At 42.2% G+C, this 27,470-nt stretch overlaps 1 protein-coding gene across 1 annotated transcript in view; it reads right to left on the bottom strand.

Moving 5' to 3' along the window:
• Nucleotides 1–27,470, bottom strand: part of LOC127430621 (protein turtle homolog B-like) — a 188,803-nt gene that overhangs the window by 54,706 nt on the left and 106,627 nt on the right. Inside the window, exons 6-10 of the mRNA XM_051680512.1 lie at nucleotides 18,508–18,649; nucleotides 10,347–10,492; nucleotides 2,128–2,270; nucleotides 457–597; nucleotides 124–240 (exon numbers count right to left, since the gene is read on the bottom strand). Of these exons, the coding sequence (XP_051536472.1) occupies nucleotides 124–240; nucleotides 457–597; nucleotides 2,128–2,270; nucleotides 10,347–10,492; nucleotides 18,508–18,649 (689 nt within the window). The remainder of the gene's footprint in view (nucleotides 1–123; nucleotides 241–456; nucleotides 598–2,127; nucleotides 2,271–10,346; nucleotides 10,493–18,507; nucleotides 18,650–27,470) is intronic.

A 27,470-nucleotide genomic window follows, 5' to 3' on the forward strand; every position in this document is an offset into this window, starting at 1 on the left:
GCAAGCAGTTCAAAGTTTGATATTACTTTTCAGATCTAATCTTTGCTGGTCTAACAGGGAACAGATTTGACGTTTGTTATGCAGACACCCACAGAGTATTGACTCAACTCTTATGCAGATTACCTTTCTCCATGTAATGTTGGGGAATGGGTCTCCTTCTGCCTCACAGGGGATGACCAGCTCTCGACCAGCCTCCTGCCTGTACTCTCCTCCAGGAACCACCAGGAATTTCGGTGGGTCCTATCCGCCGCCAAACACCACATGTTAAGCACATACTGTACATTAAGTTTGCTAATGACAATTTTATTTTTATATTCCTTAAATTGATAACATTCTAACAATTTTTTAGAGGACACATGCATGTTATAAGAACCTTTTTTATACTGGTTGGGCCCACTTCTCTCCTTCCCTTCTCTTTTTGGAAGACCTTTACATTTGGCATAAAATGACGCTTACCTTTAGCACCAGAGGGGCGGGAGGGGACTGTCCCATGGTACCGAGGCTATTGTAAGGCACACAGGTGTAGGTGCCGAGAGAGTCCTCTGTCACCTCAGACACTCGAATGCTACCGTCTTCCATTTGGCTCCAGCCAGGGTACTGCAACAGAGAGAACCATCACACAATCACTGCAATTACATTCTGTGACAAAACAAAGCAAAGCAGAGCAAAGCACAAAAAAAAAAACAAAAAAAAAAAAACAAAGAGCCCATTTACATGCACACCAATACGCTGATTACTCTCTAAATTCAGCTTATTTACAAAATCTGACAAGGCAAGAAATCCACGTTTACATGGCATTTGAAATAATCATGTTATTCTCTACTTTTGACATCAAATCATGAAGAGGCATGTGCTCAACATGTGCGCACATTGAATGAGCCGATAAGAACACGGGGTAAGGTGTTTACATGGCATGCGAAATCAGTGCAATGAAAAAAATCTACCCGCGTCGACCAGGTTCATAAGCAGTTTATGGCCTTTACGGCGCTAAAGGAACGCGGTTTATTGCATTTACATGACCACACGTGTTGTCAGCTTATTAAGCATAATTGGTGTAAGAACATGCATGTAAACGTGCTCATAGTCCACTTTCAATGCAATCACTTTCGGTAAAATCACCATATGAAAATCACTCATACTTTGTGCACTTAATAAAATAAATCATAAATCAAATCATGTTCTAGTAGATTAGATTTTGTTTTGTTTTTTTGTTTTTTTTTAGATTAGAATAGACTAGAATCAGGGTTCCCACACTTTTGGAACAATTGATTACCATGACTTTCCCAGTCGTCTGTGGTTACTGGATAAGGATTTTTTATACAGTCATTTTATAGAAACTGCACTCACAAAAAGTAATTTTTAGCCAAATAAATATTTTAGAACTAAGCAAAATTAAATTATATTCACTATAAAAATTCCATTATTCTTCCATGAGGATGTTATTAATTTCCGTCACTTTTCCTGGCCTGGAACTCACATTTTCTGTGATAAAAATAATTCTGTGATATTTCCAGGTTTTCCGTTAATGCAGAAACCCTGCAGAATAATCTACAAGAACATTCCACAATGATGTCGATAACTGAGAATCTTAACAGACATTCTAAATCACATTCTGTGAAATATCCACTGCAAATCCCATTTTCATTTAGTAACATTATGGACACTAGATGTAAAGCTACTCCATTCAAAAAGATGACTTCATTCAGGATGCTGGTACAAGCAGTATGATGTGAATGGATTTTAAAGAGTGGATTTGCTCTCGGTACACTTGGGATGTAACATGATAAGTCTCTCCCCACTTCTGGTCACTATCCTTGAAAGCAAACTACATTGAGAAACAAGGTTTGAGAATGAAAGTGATATCCAATTTCTTGGTTAAGGTCCTTCACTCCCTATTTGGCTTTTGTCCAAGATGAGCCAATGATCTCTTTATCTGTCTGTGTGGAAGTACAAGATCAATGTAAACTGTGAATAAAGCTCCCACCCCCTGTCACTTCAAACGGCTGTGAAATATCTTTGAACCCGTTCAGATATTTCTGAGGTCTGGCTGCAGGAAAAGAGCCCATGTAGCATCATCCATTAAAACAGAAGGCAGCCACACTGAGTTCACTGTGCGTCGGGACTCACCTTCTCTATCCGCAGAGGCAGGCCGTCTTTTTTCCACTTCACTGAAGTGACAGGAGGGTTGGCATCCACCGGGCAGCGGATGTACCCCGGCAGTCCAATGGCCACATAAATGACTGGCGGCATGTTGACCACACGGGCAGGGTCTACAGGACACAACAAAAGTTACAACTTAAAGGGATAGTTCATTAAAAAAAGAAAATTCTGTCATCATTTACTCACCCTCATGTCTACAACTGTATGACTTTTTTATCTTGTGTGAAACACATCAGGAGTTATCTAGTAGAATGTCCAAACACCTCTTTTACAAACAGTACAATGAAAGTGAATGGTGATTCACTTTAAAAAGCTCCATTAAAGTATCTGAAAAGTGGTCCACACAACTTGTGAGGTACATTCCGCTATACTTGTGCTTGACGCATGCACGGCAGGAGTGAAGATTTTTTGGTGAATACGGACTAAATTTTTGCTTTGTTTCTCACCCAAAACCATCGTATCATGTCAGAAGACATGAATTAAACCACTCGACTTTATGTACTACTTGGAGCTTTTGTGTGGACAAAAACAACATATCCATCGTTCAGAAAACAACTATTTGTATTCTAAAGAAGAAAGAAAGTTGAAGATGGCATGAGAGTGAGTAAATGATTAGAGAACTGTCATTTTGGGGTGAATCATTCCTTTAATCTTTACATGTCTGTGACACTGCTTCACAGGCAGAAGGGAAGGAGAACACAGGGAAGCGGGGTTTCCAGGTTCAGGTAAGAGTTTTAATCGGCCACCTCAGTGCTTTACAATTTCACAAACTCATCAGTTTCACAGGCACTTAGTTACTTAAACACATCAGCTTCACAGGCACGTAGTTACTTAAACACATCAGCTTCACAAACACAATAGATTAAGCACAAAAGCTTCTGTAGCACCGTGGCCTTCCTTGTGCCAGACTCTCTCTCTCTGCTGCTGGTGGCGTGGCTGTTTATATGCCGCTCTCCCCATGCTCACTGGAATTAGAGACAGGTGTCAAACATAATCTAGCTCAGGTGCAAGCGCCCTTACCACTTTCACTCTCTCCGGACGGACGCTTGACCACACCCCTGCTGCCACATATCCCCACTGCTTGACTCAGGCTGGGGAGGCATCCAGCCTGCCTACCACTCCCCCCCATTTCTGGAGAGGAAGTCGGCGACAGCCATCTGCGCTCCCGGTCTGTGGACCACCTTGAACTTAAACAGCTGAAGAGCCAGATACCAATGGGTGATCCGCGCGTTGGTATCTTTCATGCAGTGGAGCCACTGGAGTGGGGCGTGATCCAAGCAGAGGGTGAAGGCCTGCCCCAACAGGTAGTACCGGAGAGTGAGGACCGCCCACTTGATGGCGAGACACTCCTTTTCCATGGTGCTGTACTTAGTCTCCCTCAGTGAGAGCTTACGGCTAATGTACAGCACCGGGCGCTCCTCCCCCTCCACCACCTGCAAGAGTCCCAGCCCTCTGTCTGAAGCGTCCGTCTGCAAGACAAAAGGGAGAGAGAAATCGGGTGAATGTAAAAGCGGCCCCCCGCAAAGCACGGCTTTCACTTGCATAAATGCCTGTTGACACTGCTCCATCCACTGGACTGGGTCTGGAACTCCCTTTTTAGTGAGATCAGTCAGTGGGCTGGTGACGTCTGAATAATTAGGCACGAATCTCCTATAATAGCCAGCCAGCCCCAGGAACTGTCTCACCCCCTTTTTGGTCTTGGGCCTCGGGCGGGCTGCAATTGCCGCAGTCTTGTCAATTTGGAGACGTACCTGCCCGTGGCCCAAGTGGAACACCAGATACCATACCTCCACCCGCCCAATCGCGCACTTCTTGGGGTTTGCTGTGAGTCCGGCCCGTCGCAGCGATCTCAGAACCGCCCTCAGATGTTGCATGTGCTGCTGCCAATCATCGCTGTAAATGATGATGTCATCCAAGTATGCAGCAAATGCGGTCTGAGGATTCAGTCCATGAGACGCTGAAACATAGCCGGGGCTCCAAACAAACCAAACGGAAGCGTCACAAATTGGTGTAATCTGAACGGTGTGGAGAAAGCTGTTTTTTCACGGGAAATTGGTGTCAAGGGGATCTGCCAATAACCCTTTGTCAAATCCAGTGTCGAATAAAATCGAGCAGTGCCCAACCTATCGAGCAGCTCATCAACGCGAGGCATTGGGTATGCGTCAAATTTAGACACCGCGTTGACTTTTCTATAATCCACACAGAAACTTACAGACCCATCACTCTTAGGAACAAGAACAACCGGGCTGGACCAATCGCTGTGGGATTCCTCTATTACCCCCATATCGAGCACTGCATCCAATTCATCCCGGACAATTTTCTTTTTGTGCTCAGGCAATCGGTAGGGACAGCTACGTACCACCACCCCCGGCTCGGTCTCGATGTGGTGTTGGATGAGGTTCGTGTGACCCGGTAGAGGGGAAAATACATCTGTGAATTCTTGTTGAAGTTTGGCAACCTCTGCGAGTTGGTAAGGTGAGAGGTGGTCTACGCAAGTGACTGGGATGATTGTGTTTCGTATTCACCTGTGGAGTTTTGCTCTAAGATCAAGAATGTATTGAATTTCATTCACGTATGACATCAAGCACGCCACACAGGCGCTGCCCATATAGCAGCTCGAATGGGGAAAATCCCGTGGAGGCTTGCGGGACCTCTTATACTGCGAATAACAGGGGATCAAGTCATTTGTCCCAATTTCTAGTATCCTCATGCACAAACTTACAAATCATATTTTTAAGGGTTTTATTAAATCGCTCCACCAGGCCATCTGTTTGTGGATGGTAAACGCTGGTGCGAATTGACTTAATGCCCAACAATTCGTAAAGCTCGTGTAGTGTTCGTGACATAAATGTTGTGCCCTGATTGGTGAGGATTTCTTTCGGAATCCCCACCCGGGATATTATTTTGAAGAGTGCCTCTGCAACACTACTTGCAGAGATGCTGCATAGAGGCACTGCTTCCAGATATCGCGTTGCATAGTCCACTAGGACTAATACAAAACGATGTCCGCGTGCTGACTGCTCTAATGGCCCGACGAGGTCCATTCCAATTCTCTCGAAGGGGACCTCGATCAGCAGAAGGGGTGGCTGGTGGATTCACCAGCTGACATTTGCGGCATGCCGCACACCACCTGCGGACATCGATGCCCGGCCACCTGCGGACACAATGCCTGGCCAATAAAAACGGGCTATTAGGCGGTTCAGTGTTTTTCTCTCCCCTAAATGACCCACCATGGGGTTATAATGAGCCGCCTGGAAAACCATTTCCCGACGGCTCCGCTGTAATAAGAGCTGGGTTGTATTTTCCTTTGTCTGAGCGTCCTGCGTCACTCTATACAACCGCTTGTTTATAATTACGAAATAAGGATATGAAAGTGCGACATTCGGCTGGAGTTGTTGACCATCGATCACTCTCACTTGGTCAAAGGCGTGCTTGAGGGTCTCGTCTCGTGACTGCTCCAAAGGGAAATCCCCTTTGGGAAATTCCCTGAGGATAGGCGGGGCTGCAGCCTCACCCCCCCTCACGTCATCCTGACGTGGAGCTGACGAAAACGGCCCCGGCTCCGCCTCCCCTGCCAAAGCGTCACACATTTCACATCTCATTGCTCTAGTACAGGACCCATCCGCGCATATTCCCTTTAATACATTTCTAAATTCAGGTCAATTAGTCCCCAAAATCAGCGGATGGGTGAGGCAGGAACTAACCACGGCCTCCACTCGGTTCTGGCAACTGTCCCTGGACGGTTGCCAAAACCGACACGTGGTTTTGTTCCCCGAAATTTAATCACGAGGGTCACCACAGGGTAGTTGTGAATATCCCCATGCACACTTCACCCTCACTGTTTTAGCTGTGCCCAAAGCCTCAGGTTGAACCAAGCGTTGGTGGATAGTGGTTTGATTACAACCCGTGTCCACCAATGCTTGGTAAATACCCCCCTTGACACTTACTAGTATCCGGTACGCTCCGGTTAGATCGGGTGCAACCTGCGAAGTGTCGGGAATCCGGACCACCGTTCCCAGCTCCATCACAGGGCACTGATCCCGGAAATGTCCCGGATCCCCGCAACTCCAGCAGACCGGCCCAGGCGCCACGCCCGCACCTGTGTTGGCAGACACTTCCACCTAAGGGGAGAGTGGCGGGGCACTGAAGAGGTAGGGGGCAGTGTCCACTTCCTTGTGCGGGGAACTGGCCTCGGTGGCAGAGCTCCACGCCTCCGTGGGGCAGGAACGGCTCTGGGGAGAGAGCAGAGTGAGAGGGAAGGGGGAGAGACACAGGGGGAGGGGGAAGAGAGGGAGAGAGGGGGGAGGGCTCTTCCGCCCTCGGGTACTCCACCAAATGGTCCTCCGCAAGCTGGACAGCTTCCTCCAGCGACGCCGGGCGGTGGCACTGGACTCATTCCGCTGTCCCCGGTGGCCGTCGATGAATCAGCTGCTCCAGTACCACCTGGTCGATCACTCCCTCGATGTCATGATTCCCCACCAGCAGCCATTTCCGGCACGCGTCTCGGAGCCGTTGGAAAAAAGCAAACGGGCGGTCGGTCTTCCCCAGCTTCAAGGTCCGGAACAGCTGGTGATACTGTTCCGGGCTACGACCCACCCGCTGCAGGACAGACTTTTTCAGACCGTCATAGGCCAGGAGATTATTTGCCGGCAACTGTTGGGTGTCAAGCTGAGCTTCCCCGGACAGCAATGGGAGGAGCCTGGCCGCCCACTGGTTATGCAGCCAGCCCCAGATCTCTGCGGTTCTCTCAAATAAGTCAAGGAAAGCCTCGGCATCATCTTTGGCTCCCATCTTCAAGAGTGTGGGGGGAGGCAGTTGGCTGCGGTGGTCTCTCTTTCTCCTGGCCGAGAAGGCTAAGGATCACGAGCCGGTCCTCTGCTTGAGCTTGTGGGATCTCAAAGAAGCGCCATTCCTGCTCTTGGCATAGCTCAAGCAGGGATTGCTGGTTGGACTGATTCATACTGGCGAGAGACTGGAGGATCTCGGCAACCTGGGAGGACTCCATGGGGCGTACTTCAGTTTTTATCCCAGGTTTCGGCACCAGTGTGACACTGCTTCACAGGCAGAAGGGAAGGAGAACACAGGGAAGCGGGATTTCCAGGTTCAGGTAAGAGTTTTAATCGGCCACCTCAGTGCTTTACCATTTTACAAACTCATCAGTTTCACAGGCACGTAGTTACTTAAACACATCAGCTTCACAAACACAATAGATTAAGCACAACATCTTCTGTAGCACCGTGGCCTTCCTTGTGCCAGACCCTCTCTCTCTGCTGCTGGTGGTGTGGCTGTTTATATGCCGCTCTCCCCATGTTCACTGGAATTAGAGACAGGTGTTAAACATAATCTAGCTCAGATGCAAGCGCCGTTACCGCTTTCTCTCTCTCCGAACGGACGCTTGACCACGCCCCTGCTGCCACAATGTCATAAACTACATCTAAAACAAAATCACAAGTATATATATTGGAGTAGATGCAGAGATACAGTTGCGTGTGTCTCATAAATCACTTTCTCTTATTAGTGAAGACACCAGCCAACCTCAGCATACTAGAGAAGTAGTAAGCGGGGAAAGAGAGCGGAGGTCGGAATGAACATTTTGAACACTGCTCCATCATAATGCTTAGCAAAGTGCCGGGGTCTATTTTTAGCAGAAGTGGAGCCAGGGTGGCGGGGGTGGAGACGAGATGATAGGAGAAGTGGAACAGTGTAGAGTTGGGGAAAAGAATACAGAACAAAAGAGGAGAGAGGGAGAGTATGGCGTCGTGGGATGAACACGTAAGTCTGGTAGAGGGAAAAAATACAGATATGAAGAAAAAGAAAATAAGGGCACACTCTGTGTAAAGTGCTGATCTGCAATGCTGTCATCCACCAATGGGGGCCGCCAGCGCCCACACCAATGGCATGCCAATGTCTGCAGATGATGTCACTGCAGAGGAGAGGGTTTCCACACAGAATGATGTCATCCCTTTAGATTCCCCCTCCCATTCTGTTTTCTCACATACTGTCTCACACACAATTATCTCTCTCTGTCTCAGTTTGCTACACACATGCGTTATATGGCCAGACTGGATTCACTGCCAAAAATAATTTATTATTCAGTATTTTTGTCTTGCAGTAAAAATATCCAAATATCCTTAAAACAAGCTAAATTTACTTGAGAAGTAGATATTGCATAATATATTAAGATTTGTTTTCAGTAAATGCTGCATATACTGAATCATAGGGATAGTTCACCTAAAAATGAAAAATAATTTTCTGACCATTATGTTGTTCTAAACCCATATGACTTTTTTTTTTTTTTTCTGTGGAAAACAAATGCTAAGCAGAATTTTATCCTCAGCCACCATTACATTTTAATTTTATGAATAAAAAAGAAAAGAAAAAAAAAAGATGCAATGAAAGTGAATGGTGACTAAGGCTATCATTCTGCCTAACATCTTTTGTCTAATTTTGTTGAGATTTTCATGTTTCTGTGGATTTTATTTTATAATAATAATAATAACAATAATAATAATAATAATTATTATTATTATTGGTGGAAGTGTTATTGTGGGGAAAAATTGTTTGCATTACTTCTATTACTACTATTACATTTGTATTATCCTTTATTTGAACTATATATACTGTAAATATATACACTCACTGGTCACTTTATTAGGTACACCTGAACATCTACATATTCATGCGATTATCAAACAGCCAATCATGTGGCAGCAGTGTAATATATAAAATCATGCAGATATGGGTCTGGAGCTTCAGTTAACCTGTTGATGTGCAACATCAGAGAATGGCCAGACTGGTTTGAGCCGACAGAAAGGCTTCGCTAACTCCGCTCTGTACAATTGTAGTGATCAGAATAGCATCTCAGAATGCACAATATGTCGAACCTTGAGGAGGATGGGCTACAACAGCAGATGACCCCTTTGGGTTCCACTTCTGTCAGCCAAGAACAGAAAACTGAGGCGGCAGTGGGCCTACCATTTGTGTATCTCAGCATAAATCCAGATTTGTCAGGCCAGGCGATGTTTTTCCAATCATCTACTGTCCAGTTTTGGTGAGCCTGTGACCTCTGGCTGATGTGAACATTAATTGAAGCTCCTGACCCATACCTGCATGATTTGATACATTACACTACTGCCTTATTACAGTTTTTTGGACAATGCTTTGGAAACCAAATGCTAACGTCTAGAAAAGCCACATCACGCGGCTTCTTCACATCAGTCTGTCAGCGTGGAGGATGTGAGCTGTGACTGAGTGATCTGCTAGCTTACTGACTCAAGGTCACTGTTTTAATTCTACTCCAGACTCCAGGGACACAAGGCCATTCCAATATCGCGGCTGCAAGTTGAAGCTAATACACCCTCGTGACTGTGTATTGAAATGGAATTCGCTGGGAGACTAAAGTAACCCTCTCATTAATTACAAAAGATCACCCTGCAAGAAAAATCTGTTATCCATCTATTATTCTGCAGACTGCAGTGAGCCAGCCAGTAGATTTAAACATCATCTGACGTACAATGATAAGACATAATCTTTTAGTGAAGGTTGTTACTCAACATCCCTGCTCAATCCAATGAGACCATATTCGAATCACATATTCAGGCTGTATTCTTCCTCAATACGTGAGCAATATACAACCTGCATTACATCATGCATTACAAAATGGAATAGAAATGTTCAAATACTATTCTATTTTTATCAGTACTTGGGAATCATTGCTCCATTGAAGCTGAATTTACTGTAATGTAAATGTATTATACCTTATTACACATAAATCTAGAATACTTGATTCTGATTGGTCAATTGCAGCATAACTGAACATTGTCCCTGTCAACTGATCTCCAATACTGTGCTAGTTTCACATAAGTAATAAGTGGGATAATGTACAATCGGCCAGTCGTGATAACAAAATAAACCGCTTTAGGATTATACAATATTGCCCTGTATGGGTTTATTTTGCATAAATCTCAGGACATCATTTTCTTATATCACAACCAATGATCAGCAGCATATCTTGATAGGGAATATAGGGAATTTGATTCTGTTCTTACTGCACTTCCAGCATCTGCGCAGTGCAATGCGAAGAGGTCTTGATTTTTTAAGGGGCACCAGCAAAGGATAAATATATTCAGGTGAAAGGGGAATAGAAGTGGTGGTGTATCAGCAGATTGCTCAGTGAACTGACTCACAATGCACTGTCAGGTACGCTGTTGCAGAGGGGGGGCGGCCAAGGCTATTACTAGGGCTGCAGGTGTATCTCCCAGCATCCTCGGGTTTCACCTGGGAGATGATGAGCGAACCATCGATCAGAATACTAACTCTGCGCTTGAGGTCACTGGATAGAGAGAAAGAAAGAGTGACAGGATGAATATAGAGAGAAAAATTAACAAATTAGCATCAATGTTTATGATGTTGATTTCCACAATTTACACCAGTGTTTCCCAAACTTTTTTCAGTCACAGCACCCTTTGAGAATGTACAAAATCTTGTTGCATCACGCGGGGTGGGGGAATAAAGCTCGTAATACTAAAACATCTGACATTTTACAATAATCTCATCTAAATCTCACAGGGGACTACTTTTCTTCAATTATGACCTCTTCTGTTTTATTCTTCTTTTTTTTGTATACAGCCCACAATGCCAACTGCTGTTATATGAGCGAGCACCACCATGTGACGAGGCAAAACTAGATCGCTCCAACGTTGCATGCTTGCAAGGTAGACAGCTTGGTTGATTATAAATTGGAGCAATTGATTTATCGTGTCACCCGCTTGCAGAGACGGTATAGCAACGCATTTCCTTGGCTCACTGCACACTCGTCAAACGTCCAATAGGCTGCGGAATGATGCGCGTGAGAAAGTGACGCGTTACTATTATTCTTATTATTACTTGTTACTATTGATAAATTAATGATATACATTTTTTTATGTTTTATATGCAATTTTGGATTTTAGACATGTTTGAAGGATTTTTTACATGGCACCGCATGGCACCCCGGTTGGGAAATGCTGATTTACACTAGTTAAATCATCATTGCTACAAAGGTTAAATGCAGAGTTCACCCAAAAATAAAAATTATTTCATCATTTACTCACCCTTATGTTGTTCCAAACCAATATGCTTTTATTTTTCAGTGAAACACACACACAAAAGAACATATTTTGAAGATTTTGCAGCTCTTTTGCCATACAACGGTCACTAACACTAAACTAATCCTAGTGACCATGGCTTTCAAGTTTCATAAAGATACACCTAAAAATGCCATAAAATTAGTCCATATGACTTATGCGCCATATACCAACTCTTCTAAAAGTCATTCAATAGCTTTGTGTGAGGAACAGACTAAAACTGAAGTCACTGGAAATATTTCCACATTTAAACTATTATTTGTTTTGGTTTGAAAATGCATTAATTTCACTACGTTTACACCTCTCATCCATACTAGATCGGCATTTTCCAAAAGTGTTTCCAAAATGCTCTCTTTTGGATCTGACCTAAAATGACATAAGCTGCTGGGCGTCAGATTTAACGTCAGTGACGTTTGGTCAAGAGCCACACAGAAAGCAGTGGCATTGGATGATGTAATTGACCTCCAACATGACGTGATACGATAAAATGAGCCATAATGTGTTTGATGATTTTCAGTGAAAAGACTTAAATGGTCTGTTTCTCACACGAAGCACTTGAAATATAATTTATGAGTCATATGGACTACTTTTATGGTGCTTTTATGGTGTTTTTGTTTTTCACTTTGGAGCACGTCAGACGTGGTCAATACTCAGTATCATGAAGTATCATTGCAGGGCTGCCGCTGGACAAATTGATGCCCTACACAGACCTCCGCGATCGTCGGAACAGGGGGTTGGAGGGATTGGTGGATGGGGGGTTTTAGCAGTCGTCAGACAGCGTTAGCAAGGTGTGATGTGATCTTCTGTGTTCCACAACTGCTACCGGGTCCTTTAATAACATATCGTGCACGTAAGGACAGCCGGTGGAGTTTCTGGTGCCCCCCTAGAGAGTTGGTGCCCTACGCAATAATATTCGTATAGGGAGCATCGGTACAGTATCATTGTATCGAAAGTGCTGCGTAAAACTCCTTATTTTGCTACACAAAAAAAAGCAACATGCAGGTTAGACATGACATGAGGGTGAGGGTGAGTAAATAATGATAACATTTTCATTTTGGGGTGAGCTATTCCTTTAACTGTGTATGTCTATATAACTTAATTACTGTAAATCCAGGAAACAAAGCCTCAAAAATAAACTCAAACTCAAAGCCTCAGGAATTACAGTCCTCTTTCAACAAGAACAGATGGAGTGTCCAAAGCAGAGATCATAGAAAAAAACACACACGCTTCAACAGGCAGAAGGCCTCTATTCTTGCCTGTGCTTTCACCTGCCCTGCTTCACCGAGCCTCTATTAGAAAGAAAAAAGACATATTATCCTTTTTCTATAGAGTCTACAGGCCACGCATGAGGGAGTTTTGGATGGTTCAGGGCACAGTTACTTATAATCAGTGTTAGTGGAGCATATGATGACACAAGCGCCATGTCACTAGATATTCTTGTCATGGGGGAGCGAGGGAGGAGAGCATACTATGACAACCTGAGAGGGTCTACGGAGAAGATGAGGAAGGTCAGAGGAGCCTGAACAGAATTAGACTCAAAGTGCTGTGACAAGTCAAGTTATTATGGTTATATGCATTTATACCATGGTCTGTTCAAATACTCAATTCTGATTGGATGAAATGTGTGCGTTAAAACTGTTTAATACACAGGTAGTTTCAGATGGTTTTAGTCACCCTTCTATATTAATGCACCTACTCTGCTCAGTAATGAGACATTACCAGAGTTTTATGCCTCTGTTCAAATGACCCCTGGATGCGAATATAGTCTCAGAGCTGGGATTAACCACCACATCACAAAAAAACATAATCAAGTCATGCAGTGCCGTCTTAACTGTCTTTACTGTGAAGTGCTCTAGGAAACACGGAAAAGACAAAAGTGCTCGCCTGGACCTATTAAATGCGTCTTTCGCTCTCCGGCAAGATGATTTGAATTGCAATGTGATAAAACATCATGTAATTTTGTTGCCCTGCTCAACATGTGCGCTAGAAGGCGCCCCGCGATCACACATCGCTTACTGATGCTCTGAATAGAGACTGTTTCATAAAACGCGGTCTTTTGCAGTGTAGTAATCATGCAAGGCCAAACTGCGATTTCATTCTTAATTCAATCAATTGTGCAGCCTTAATGGATACCATATGGATGTTTCAGAGGTCAAAGCCTGCAAGTTTAGAATGTTTTGGATGGTTTTACCTCGTCATGTACAAGTATGTGCCACTTTTACAGCTCAAGTCACAAGTCACATCAGCAACGCTAGTTTTTTGTCATTAATGTGAAAATGACTGAATTAAGGGAAAAGGATAGCATATGAATATGAATTAAATTAGTGAATTAAATATTGCATGTTCTGAAGAGTGCCAGCTGAATTCTCAGAACTGCTCTCTGTTTTGGTTTTAAAATATGATAAGATGGTTACTGTTGGAGATTTTATGTTTCATGTAGACAGGGCTGATGATGTGGTAAACTAATTTTAAAATATCACACAGTCTTTTAATGACAGTATGTTTCTGGTCCATCACAAAATCGAAGCCATACGTTGGTCTAGTGTTTACTCTTGGATTAATTCAGAATAATCTGAAAATAGAAGACACTTTTGTGTAATATCATAAAAGCATTCTTTTTGACATTATATTAACTGCAGAGAAAAGCAAGACGAGTTGCTCCTATTGATCTTGTACAATGATTCCTGAAATTCTAGATAGATTGTCTTCCATTTTTTCTGCTTTTTCTGATAACTGGGCTCATTATGCCAGCAAAAAAACTTTTTATTTGTGTGTGTCAATGTTAGACTCAATTGCCCGTCAAAACCAGAACTAGGTCAGAAGTAAATAAATCCCCTTGGATAAATGATGAAGGCAGAACGTGCTTCGAAATCATCTAAACTTCACTTGATCTCTTAGTGCTGTACAATAAGATGGTTAAACCTGCTAGAACTGCATATTTTTATGAATTAATAACTGCTAACTGTCATAATGCAAAGTTTTTATTTAATACAATTAATAATCTTATTAACCCTGTGTCTAGTGCTGCTTTTTGTCCTATAGATTGTAACATGTTTACATAACATATGAGCATCAATTATTCCTCTGTTACCATGTGAGGACAAATTGGGTTGTAGGGAGATTTTGATGGATTATTTCTAACCTATTTCAGAGCAGGATATTTATAAAATTGTACATCAGTTGAAACAGTCTAGTAGCCATACAGATGTTGTTCCCTTTCAAGGAAGTTATTGGGACTTTAGGCCCTACTTTGTTGTCTATAGTAAATAACTTGCTTATGTCAGGATGTGTACCAGAGAAGTTAAAGACTGTGATAGCTCAACCACTTCTGAAGAAGCCCTCATTAGATTCTTCACTTGCAAATAACGTAGACCCATCTCAAAATTACCTTTCATCTCTAAAATAATCGAGAAAGCAGTAGTTAAGCAACTGCTGGTGGTAGTGAATGATAACAATATTTTGGAGAAATCTCAGTCAGGTTTTAGATAAATTCACAGTACAGAAACTGCCCTTGTTAGGTTGACAAATGACTTATTGATGGCAGAGGATGCTGGAGATTGCTCCATTTTAGCGTTGCTTGATTTAACTGCAGCGTTTGATACAGCTGATCATTCCGTTTTAATTGATACATTGAAGAGATGGGTGGAAATATCTGGGGTGGCTTCAGACTGGTTTGTTTCCTATTTGTCAAATAGGAAATTTGTAGTGTCTGTTGGAGATGAGATGTCCTCCTCTTCAACAATAAATTGTGGTGTTCCACAGGGATACCTGTTGGGGCCAATTTTGTTTTCTTTATATATGATACCACTTGATTCTGTGATTCAAAAATACAACATACATTTTTATTTTTATGCAGATGACCTACAGTTATATTTCTCATTGAATCCCAATGATCTGACTAATTTAAATGTTCTTCAAGCTTGTATAGCAGATATAAAAATTGTATGGCATGTAATTTTCAGCAGGTGGTGAGAAATTTGGGCATCTATTTTGATACTTATTTAAATTTTGAATATCATGTCAGGAAGTTAATTCAGTCTTGTTTTTATAAGGAAGATTTCCAAAGTGAGACATGCTTTGAGTTTTAGGGATACAAAGAAGCTTATTCATGCTTTTATTTAGTCTTGCCTAGTTTAATTTAATGCCCTGTTTTCAATGATAAATCAACGCACTTTAGCACGGCTACAATCAGTGCAAAATGCTGTACTATAAAATTAAAATTATTATTAACCTGTTGATATGCATGCCCCCCCTCCCCCCAGAACCGATGTCACTCTGCCCAAATTAGCTCACATCTACCACACAGTCTAGTCAAAAAAGAGTTAATAATGTTGACAAATTATAAAGATGAATAATTTGTCAACATTATGAACAATTTTGAACAGCACACTATACAGTAAATGTGAACTAATCCAAGCAAAGTAAAGTCAAACCCATGGGTGGGGTCAGTGAGCATCAACAGGTTAAAGTTATTATTTTAACTTCTATATTATGTGGCTATTTTTATTATTGGATTGAGTATTTAAATTCACAGTTTTTAAAGAGTGTTTGGTCTCTAAAAAAACTCAAAATAATGTTTCCAATTATTCATACAGCTTTTTATTTAATTCATTCAAAATAAACGTGATATTATTGCACTAATTTAGCTCTCTGTGTCTGATTTAGAACAGGCAGAACTCTAGATCTAATGACCTATACATAAAGTTAACAGTTATTTTAATCCTTCCAGTTAAAATTTGTGTTGTAAATATCAATGCCATCTATAACTAATCAATGCTTGCAAGTGATTATGATATAAAAGGGATAATCCATGGCTAGGTGTGTGTTAAACAATTTGAATGCACTTCGCAGAGGCAACCACCTCCGCTTTACGTAGGATGGTTATTCGCATCCACCGTCCACATTGTGCATTAAAATAGTTTAACACACACCTAGCTGTGGATTATTTCTTACTTACCTTGTGCCCTTTCCTATCAAGGGTTAATATAGAGATCACACTACAGGCAAGTATTTTGTGTTCTTCTGAGCAACAGATTTTACTGAAGTTCAATCCATTAATCAAATCTCACATAATTATATTGCCGGGTGAACTTTTAACTAATTCACAACATTAACATTATTTTTTTTTTTTAGTTTCCGTGATTACTGGATAATGATCTTTTCCCCCAAATAATTCTATAGAGATTGTACACACAAAAAGCAATTTCTAGCCTATAAAATATGCTTGAGCTTAGGATAACTTGAAAAACTTAGTCACTATAGAAATGTATGACTTTTCTGTGATTGTTAAGGATTTTGTCAAAGGCATAGTTCACCCAAAAATGAAAATTCTGTCATCATTTACTTATCCTTCTGTAATTCCAAACCCCAAACCTGGCTTTCTTTTGAGGAACACAATAGGAAACTATTTTTATGAATGCCCTGTTTGCTATATTCATTACAGTGGCAGTACATATTAAGAGACACATGTCATAAAAGTAGTACATTAAATTTGTGCGTTATTTATAATTCTTCTGAAGGTATTCTGTCATTTTATGATGAACAGACTGTAATTCAAGTCATTATTCACTGTCAAATAAAATCATAAATTAAGTCCACAAACTTTGCTGAAATCCAATATTGGATTTCTTTGCTGTTTATGGACTTTATTAATGACTTGAAAGTGAATAACATTAATCATTAACATTTAAGTATTAAAGTGAGTCCCAATGTACTGTAAAGGTCTACAACCCCAAGAAACTGCCCGGTTTCGGGTCAGATTTCAAGTATGAATTCGGGTTCAGGTTTGAGTTTGTAATAAATGAAAAAATAATCAGGCCTACCTGACTAGTTTCGCCGTGCACACATTCTCACTCACAGACATGCGCGAACGGAGGAGTTAGGGGCCGTTCACACTTAACGTTCTCTGTTTTTCTATTGTTTTCCTTTGTAAACATATGCTGGACGGCCGTCTTTGACTGTTGCAATGCATCTCGCTGTTTCTTGCGTAGGACCAGCAAATTTTTTGGCACCACGTCAAGTTAAAAAAACTTTACGTTTAAAAAACACGTCAAGACACTAGTGTTCTATTTCATTCATTGCGCTGTGTCTAGCTTGTTTTTAGCACAGGTGTCACAAAGATTCAATGTTCTGAACTGCAAGTTTCAGGCTGCAAAGATGTGTCTGTTACATTGTTTCAAATTATTCCAGATTTTTTTCACCAAGCAAAGTTTAGGTGAATAATAAATGGTAAGCCAATGTTTTTTTCCCTTCTGCTCTAGTGTGCTGAGGGGCCGCCATGCTAGCTACTGGCTAGTTCAGGCTTAATATCTGATGGTACCGTTCGGGCCTGGTAGGGTCAGGCCACATGGTCTCGGGTTTAATTTTAAGGCCAATGCAGACCTCTAATGAACTGCCATTGTATTGAATTCAGCCAACGGGACATTCATTAAATTATTTACTTTAGTGTTCCACAGAAGAAAGAAAGTCATATGGTTCTGGAAGGACACAAGTGTGAGTAAATAAAGACAGAATTTTCATTTTCAGTTGAACAATCCCTTTAACTTCAATGACTTTTCCAGGCCTCAGAATCACAGTTTTAAAAATTCCCTTCATGACTGTTGGATCCCCGATATTGCCATGTGGCCATACAAGTATAAACCACCTATGTGATTAGAGATTTATACTGAAAAATGATTATTATTATTGGATTACTTGAAACATTAGCTCTTTTACTTCCATCAATTTCAGTCTGTTAGATGGTGCAGATGTGCGTACAGGGATACAAAGACACACATAAGGTGTGTGAGCTCCAAATAAATGTAATAACACACTGACACATGCACACAATGTGAACACACAACAAACTGCCATACTGAACTTGAAATGAAGTTAACTTTTAACTAGATTTAATTAACAACATTTAAGTGCTAAAACCTTTTCACTCCTGTAAATCCGCCCTTCATTCAAGATAATTGTGGCCTACTACAATGAAACTACATGTCGTCAAATGTACTGTACATACATTTCACAACACAAACAACCAGATGTTTGTCAAAACATTAAAGGTTTACAAAAATGGTGAGCAAAACCTAAAACAGTATGACAAATAGTCCCTAATTTCAAACTCACTGAAGCCTGAATGGTGATGACGGAACTACATGGACTGTGACAAACTCCACAAGGACACAGGACTCAGACAGTGGGGGGTATGGTACAGTAATGAACCCGATCATAACTTTACTTCTTGAAGAAGACGTTATCTTCCTCCCAGAACCAGGTGTACGTTAGGTTGCCAGGATACGCCTCAGCCTGACAAGTGAAGAATGCATCCTGGGATATGTTTACGGTTATGTTCTCCGGTGGCGAAACAATAAATGGGGGTCCTGAAATAGAAAAGAGACACATAATAAATCAGCATTGTATATCGGGTTGTGTCATGTCTTATTAGAGCATATAGCAATTTTGGTTCTCTTCAAGGACAAGAGAATGATTAAATATGAAATCTAATTGCTCCCAATCATGTGCTTTTTCATTCTAATGCAGAGACTTTTTGAAATAATATTCTGTCATTTGTTCCTGTGATAACAACAGCTGTAAGATCATGCCAATCAATTAGGAACATCAGTCACAAAGCACAAATGAATACATGAAACGAGTGCATATTGTATCCAGTCAATATACCTTATTTACTGTGCTGTTCACACAAAACAAGCTGAATCAAGATAACGTCCTGGTTACTTTCATAACCTCCGTTCCCTGATGGAGGGAACGAGATGTTGTGTCGATGTAGTGACACTAGGGGTCACTCTTGGGAGCCCCAAACACCTCTGCTTTTTTGAAAAAAAGCCAATGAGAATTGGCGAGTGGAATTTGCATGCCACTCCCCCGGTCATACAGGTATAAAAGGAGCTGGTATGCAACCACTCATTCAGGTTTTGTGCTGAGGAGCCGAGACCAGGTCCCAGCCATTTCAGCGGGTAGTTCAGCGTTGTGGCAAGAGGGACACAACGTCTCGTTCCCTCCATCAGGGAACGGAGGTTACGAAAGTAACCAGGACGTTCCCTATCTGTCACTCACTCGACATTGTGTCGATGTAGTGACACTAGGGGTCCCTATGCAAAACGCCACAACTATCTGAACTGTGTTATGTGAACTGGCAGTGTGTGACGTAGCCAGCACACCAGGCCGTCACGTAATCTCCCCCAACGCTCTTATGAGCGCCGAACGGTCCATCAGGAACAAGTCGACTGCTCAACAATAGGGACAGGCTAGCCCAGCCGAGGCCTCTTTCCCTCTCTTTTCTCTCCAAAAAAGAGTGGAATTTGTTAACTTACTGGGAGCCATAAGTGTCTGCATCTGGGGGTGTCCCTCCCAAGGGGAAGACACCGCGGAGACCACATCCCGCCCATATTTTGAGTGGAATACGTCACATGGTCTTACCGAGTCTTGTTGGAAGTATGTCATGTGAAGCGGTCCCATGGTAGGTCCTACCCGAAGGGGGAGGAGTTTCTACAGAGCATGGTGACCGGGGGCAGAGGGGCCTCTGCCCAAGGAAGACGCAGTTTGCCGACAGGAAAACAATTTTCGGAAGATATCATATGGGGTCGCCTTCGGGGAACCAGCACATGTGGAGCATCTACCTCAGTACAGGGGCTAATTAGCGCACGTACTGGGCCAGTCAGTGAGTTTCTCCGCAAACTCAACTGCCAGAGGGCTAAGGAGGAAAGTCATCCAGGGATCACAGTCTGTGAACACGACTGGGAGTCAAGAGCGCACGTCTTCACCTCAAGGGAGGAGAAAGGCGCTATGAGCAAGTGGTACACCCGGCCAGTTGTCCCGGAACTTACCTGCTCGTGCCTGCCAATACATGGGACGAGACCGGCTCAACCCGGAGATTGTAGAACCTCGCAAAGGTGTTGGGTGCTGCCCAGCCTGCTGCTCTGCAGATGTCTGCCAAAGAGGCGCCACTGGCCAGGGCCCAGGAGGCCACCACACTCCTGGCAGAGTGGGCTTGTAACCCCGCAGGGGGTAGCACGTCCAGAGCCTGATATGCCAGAGCATAGACCGCCTTGACGGTTGATGTACACTACCATTGTTGTGTTGTCCGTCCGGACCAACTCGTGCTTGCGCTGGATCAATGGCCGGAACCTCCGCAGGGCGAGCAGTACTGCCAACAACTCTAGGCAGTTGATGTGCCAACGCAGCTGCAGGCCAGTCCAGGAGCCGGCGGCTGTGTGCCCGTTGCATATGGCGCCCCAGCCCATTTTGGAGGCATCTGTTGTAACCATGACGTGCCTGGAGACCTGCTCTAGGGGAACCCCTGCCTGTAGTAATGCAAGGTTGGTCCAAGGCCTGAAGAGGCGGCGACAGATCGGTGTGATGGTCACGCGATGTGTCCCACGGCACCATGCCCATCTCGGGATTTGAGTCTGAAGCCAGTGCTGAAGCGGTCTCATATGCATCAACCCGAGCGGTGTGGCCACCGCTGAGGATGCCATATGCCCCTGGAGCCTCTGAAAAAGTTTCAGTGGAACTGCTGTCCTCTGTCTGAACGCCTTCAGACAGTTCAGCACTGACTGCGCGCTCTCGTTCGTGAGACACACTGTCATTGAGACTGAGTCCAACCCAAACTGAGAAAAGAGATGCTCTGAACCAGGGAGAGCTTGCTCTTTTCCCAGTTGACCCGATGCCCCAGTTGGCTGAGGTGCCGGAGCATGAGGTCCCTGTGTGCGCACAGCAACTCTCGAGAGTGAGCTAGGATTAGCCAGTCGTTGAGATAGTTGAGGATGTGGATGCCCACTTCCCTTAGTGGGGCAAGGGTCTTTCAGCTCCCCTGCTCTCACTACCCTTGATGGTGGAGTGGCCAGGGGGTATTCGGTGAACCCCCAGGTGGATAAGGCGCTCGCGGTGCACTTGTGTCTGCAGAGCGCTGCCACCTGGCGTGGGCGCTCGATAACTCATCGTCTTCCCGAGCTCCGAACGAGAAGTCGAACTCGCTGAGACGAGCCGGCAGTCTCGTGCGAGAGCCCGATCGGGGCAAGCAAGCGTGCTGGGGAATGGGAGGTCCGTGGGGAGATACCCGGCGGAGGTAGTCCCATTGATGTCCCCAAATCGTCCCCAGTGCTAACTGACGTGGCCTCAAACCCGTAGGTAGAAAGACTGGTGTGGGGAGCCGCTGGGGTGGCTTGCTTTCTTACGAAAGCAAGCCACGACCACAACGTTGCCATGGTCATGTTCTCGCAATGAGGACATGACTCATCCATGAACGATGTCTCTGCGTGGGCAGTGCCCAGACACGTAAGACAGCGATCGTGGCCGTCAGAAGCGGAGAGATAACGACCGCAACCAGGAATAACACACAAACGGAAAGGCATCTTTAAAAAGACGTTCCGTGTGTGCCGCTCTTTTTGTGAATGAAAATATACTCTTTTAGAATATACTCTCTTTATTTTTGCTCTGCCGAAGCGCCCAGGGACGTTTTCTCCACTCCACAGGTGCAGAGGGGGAGAAGCTGCTGAAATGCGCTGTGAATCCAGCAGTTTTGAGGTGCGTCTTTGGAGGGAATTGAATTAAGTGCACTGAATACAACCGCTCGGCTCCGAAGATAAAATCTGAATGAATGGTTGCATACCAGCTCCTTTTATACCCGTATGTCCAGGGGAGTGGCATGCAAATTCCACTCGCCAATTCTCATTGGCCTTTTTTCAAAAAAGCAGAGGTGTTTGGGTCTCCCAAGAATGACCCCTAGTGTCACTACATTGACACAACGTCGAGTGAGTGACAGATAGGGAACAATTCTTTAGAAGTGTGCAGAATCAGAGACAGTGCCCTTCTCACACAAAATCTGATGCAGCAACAAAAATGTTTAAATATTCGCAAACAATTTTCAAAACAGAATTTCTCTAAAAAGAAGTTTAGGCTCTCTATAAAAATGTATGCATCGTCGCAGTACTATATTTTAGACTTGGTGTTCAAGAGTTCATAGAGGCCATGTCCACACTGCAAAGTTTTAAAAACAGGAGTGAACTTCCTAAATAATCATTTGTTTGTGTATGGAATACAGGAGTGAATCCTGAAATTGCAATGGCTAAAACTGCAAATTACGAATAGCAAGAGTTTAAAGTGTTTGGTGTTAGCTATTTATCTACCAAAGTAATATTAGCGAATGGCAACTAGTAATGTCAGGCAATTGGTTGCAAGTGATTTCTTTTTTTTTTTTGCACATTTGCCAATAAACGTACTGATGTTTCAGTCATTTTCTAGTACAGAACCACAGACGATCTTGTCACTGGCCTAAAGATAGTGGTGACGAGTAGTTCAATTTGGTTCTGTACACACTACAAGCATTTGATACATTTTTTACATGAATTCTTGATTTTTTGTCGGTCGCAGAATGCTGTTGTAACCTTTTTTGACCAATGAACTTCCACAACTTCCGAGACTTTTCTGGGCATTTGTGCTAACAGGATACAGAGTTTTAAATATAATTGTGATTCAGATCTATTTGCAAATGAATCACTGAGACCAGCACTAGTCAACACATTGGCCGCATGTGGCTCTCAAGGCATCCTCATAGAGTTATCAACATAAAAAATCTATTTATCAATATCAAATGTGTATGAATTGTCAGGTGTATATTTTCAAGAGTATTTACGGTAGTTGTATCACTGAATTGCAGTACAAAGAAAGTATTTGGCCGCTCTTGAATCTCAGAGCTCATCAGAGATATATGCTTGTTGCAATAACTGGAATAACATTAAAAATTATAGTTTAACCTGCAATAATGGCATTGAGATGTCTTCTGGCAAATGCTTCATGCTAATTTTATGTGATTACATGATTTTGCGTTGCAAAATGCTGATGAGAGTGAACAAATCCTCCTCAAAAGAACATACTCAAAAGAATAATTCACTGATTTAAAGGGTTAACTCACCCAAAAATGAAAATTCTCTCATTATTTACTCACCCCCATAATACTCCAGGTGTGTATGACTTTCTTTCTTCACCAGAACACATTTGAAGAAAATAGAAAAATATCTTAGCTCAGTAGGTCCTTAAAATGCAAGTGAATGGCGATTTCTCTTTTGAAGCTCCAAAAATCATAAACAGTCAGCATAAACTTCATCCATACAACACCAGCAGTTAAATTAATGTCTTCTAAAATGACACGATCACTTTTGGTGCAAAAAAGATAAATATTTAAGATTTTTTTTTAACTCTAAATCATGCTTCCGGTCAGAAGCAATACACGCGTATGACGTAATCGCATTGGCATTTGAAACACGCGAGAACTGAGGCACACGAGTCACAGCCAGAAGAGCAGCGCTGTTTACAAATGAAGAGGACGAACGCTGTACAGTAGCTTGGTTGGTTTTGGTTTAGATCTGTATTTATCTGTTTCTTTACTCATAATGGTGCGTTTGTGTGCTCATCCTGGATGTCTTAACCAACTTGACCGCTTGAACTCCACTTTCTCGTGAAGCTTACCGGAAGCGATGATTTAGAGATAAAGTTCTTAAATATTGATCTTTTTTCACACCAAAAGGGATTGTGTCACTTTAGAAGACATTAATTTAACCACTGGTGTTGTATGGATGACATTTATGCTGACTGTCTGTGATTTTTGGAACTTCAAAAGAGAAATCGCCATTCACTTGCATTTTAAGGACCTACTGAGCTAAGATATTTTTCTATTTTTCTTTAAATGTGTTCTGGTGAAGAAAGAAAGTCATACACACCTGGAGTATTATGGGGGTGAGTAAATAATGATAGAATTTTCATTTTTGGGTGAACTATCACTTTAATGACAAGTTAGATTTCACTATGACTTACAAGCAAACTTTACTCTACTCAAGAGCAATGTCTAGCTCATGAAATATATTTAGAACACAGAAAACCTAAATATACAGTACTGTATATATACTGTATTCGCTGTAGAAACTTACATAAATGTTCCATCACATTTGAGATTTTATCAATTGCCAAAAGTTTATACAGGCCTGGAAATCACAGTTTTAATATTCCCTGATATTTCCAGGTTTTTCATGACCCCTAGGGACCCTGAAAACAGGATTAAGCATTCAAAACAGGAGTGACAACTGTATTTAGCTGCAGTGTGTACATGACCCGAGATGCAGTTTCATTGTAACTTCTTGTTGTACTCAAGACGTACTCCTCCACACTAGCACACATTAGCACAGTACACCTACATGTTTCCTGTGCATGAACAAATCTCCAGCACATTAGCCCAGTTTAAACAAGTTAATGCAGGTACCACGCAGAAGTACCTTGCAGTCTAGATTTGGAGCAGGCATCTGATTTGAACATCATTGGCTGTGATGATAAGAATTCTGTTCAGTGGGAATGGGAGGTAGTGAGAAGATCTGCAGTGGCCTATTCACAGATCTAACTGTACCCTCCTCTGCGGGCATCGCTTCAGTTGGCAGTGACAGTACAAAGAGAGAAATCTTCTATAGGGAAAGCCTGCAGAGAGCTCACTGTGAAGGCATGGACACTACAGATGCTCCCCGTCCTATTCCATAGCACGCACAGTTAAACAAACTAGCTCACTGGACAGCCATGAAGGTCTCAAACATGGCTCCTAAATCTTTATTTATGGTATAGATGTGTTGACACCTATATCTTTTAAAATTCTCCTAAAATAAACCTCCTAGGAGCAGGAAACATTCTGATTGAAAACAAATGTTTTTTTTTAAAGGTGAGTGTGCAATTTCATTGCCACTAGCATCACCAAATCGATTTGCAAAACAGAACGGTTAAAAGCTGATTTATATCATTTTTAGATGTTAAAATACTTTCTCTCGTTACAGCTTAAAGGTTTAATTCACCCAAAATTGAAAATTCTCTCATCATTTACTCACCCTCATGCCATTCCAGATGTGTATGACTTTCTTTCGTCTGCAGAACACAAACAAAGATTTTTAGAATAATATCTCAGCTCTGTAGGTCCATACAATGCAAGTGAATGGTGGCCAAAACTTTGAAGCACCAAAAAGCACATAAAGGCAGCCTAAAAGTAACCCATACAACTCCAGTGTTTAAATTCATGTTTTCAGAAGCTATATGATAGGTGTGGGTGAAAAACAGATCAATATTTAAGTTCTTTCATACTGTAAATCTCCACTTTCACTTTCACATTCTAAACCCAATGAAAATTCACAATTCTCCAAATTAGCAGAGTGTATCAATGAAATCAAAGATTGGATGGCCAGAAATATCCTACTACTCAATTCCGACAAAACAGAGGTACTAATTATTGGACCAAAAACTTCTAAAAATAAGCCGCTAAAATATCATTTGACTCTCGATGGATGTACTGTTACGTCGTCTTCTACAGCGAAGAACTTAGTGTTATATTTGATACCTATCTGTCCTTTGAAAATCAAATTTTCAATGTTTGTAGATCAGCATTCTTCCACCTCAGAAAGTTACGACACATGCTCTCTGTTGCTGATGCTGAGAAATTTATTCATGCGTTCATAACCTCAAGACTAGATTATTGTAATGCATTACTGGGAGGATGTCCAGCAAGTTCAATAAATAAACTTTATTTGGTTCAAAATGCAGCTGCCAGAGTACTGACTACAACCAAGAAAAATGATCATATTAGCCCAATTTTATCATCATTACATTGGCTACCTGTTAAATTTCGTATTAATTTTAAAATTCTGTTAACTACATACAAAGCTTTGAATGGTCTAGCTCCGCAGTACTTAAGTGACTTTCTGACATGCTATATTCCACCACGTTCATTATGATCACAAAATTCTGGCTTGTTAGTAATTCCAAGAATATCAAAATCCACAAAAAGGAGGTAGATCCTTTTCATATTTGGCTCCTAAACTTTGGAATAGTCCTAAGTGTGTCCTAAGTTGTTCAGGATGCAGACACACTCATTCAGTTTAAGTCTAGACTAAAGACTCATCCATTTAGCCAGGCATACACCTAATTTATCCATCAACTCACAATTAGGCTGCTTTACTTAGGTCTGCCGGAACCAGAAACATTTATCATGATCTATAATTCTGCATAAAACTGAATCACATCTACACTAATATTATTCTATTTGTTTCCATGTCTCAGCCTCGGTATTCATATCCCGAGGTTACCAGAGCCTGCCAGATCCAGCTCCACTCCTGCTTGGTGTCGGACTCCACAGCTACGTGTCGCTGAGTGATGACGACAAACTACAGCCGGTGCTAGCCAGACATCACATCAGTCTTTTGACTTCAGAGGATGAACTGATGCCAACCGTAAAACATGGGATACTTCATATGCCACTGCCTGAACCTTGGACTTAGGATGGACCTCACTGAACCTCACTGAAATGACCTGCCGGTTGAAATGAGATGCACCTCATTGATGCCTGCCTGCATCACCTTTGTCTATTGATGGACTACACTCTTGAAATGGAATACATAGACTATCATTTAATTGCCAACAAAAGACTTCATCAGCCAACTAACAAAGGACAATGCATCTATGTGAACTTCTGCAGTTAATCCAGGATGGACTTCAAAGACATTAATCATTAATTAAAAATTCATAAAATAATTTTTTTTGTTTTGTTTTTTAAACACTTTTTATTTTATTTTTATGCTTACTTAATTTACAAATTTAAAACCATGACCTGCACTGCACATAAATAACTAATATTCATGTTGTTTAGCCAGAGGGGAACTGGCCCCCACAGTGAGTCTGGTTTCTCTCAAGGTTATTTTTCTCCATTAACCAACATCTTATGGAGTTTTGTGTTCCTTGCCACAGTCGCCTTCAGCTTGCTCACTGGGGTTATAAATACAATTATTATTTAATTATTAAATTTTTATACACAATTTACAATCATATTTAAAGGTGCAGTATGTAAGATTCAGAAACCCTTGTTATTAATGACACCTGTGGCCGTTAAGTGAACTGCAGCCTGTTGCTCGTGTTCGAGCGTGCACACACTCTATAGGGACGCGAGCGAGCATGACAAAAACAAAGAGACTGAACGTGATTCACCGGCATCATGATGACAGATAAGGTAGCATAATTAAAATTACACAGTTATGATTGTTTAACTACAAATTTTGAGATTGTATATTATATTTGACTCTCCAGCGCTGGAACAGGGCTAAAACAAAGTGTGGATATAGGTCTGACTATGCGAGACTGTAGTTTGAAGTAATCACTTTTCTTTGC

This window comes from Myxocyprinus asiaticus, chromosome 40, assembly GCF_019703515.2.
Source record: "Myxocyprinus asiaticus isolate MX2 ecotype Aquarium Trade chromosome 40, UBuf_Myxa_2, whole genome shotgun sequence".
In the NCBI taxonomy this organism is placed as follows: Eukaryota; Metazoa; Chordata; class Actinopteri; order Cypriniformes; family Catostomidae; genus Myxocyprinus; species Myxocyprinus asiaticus.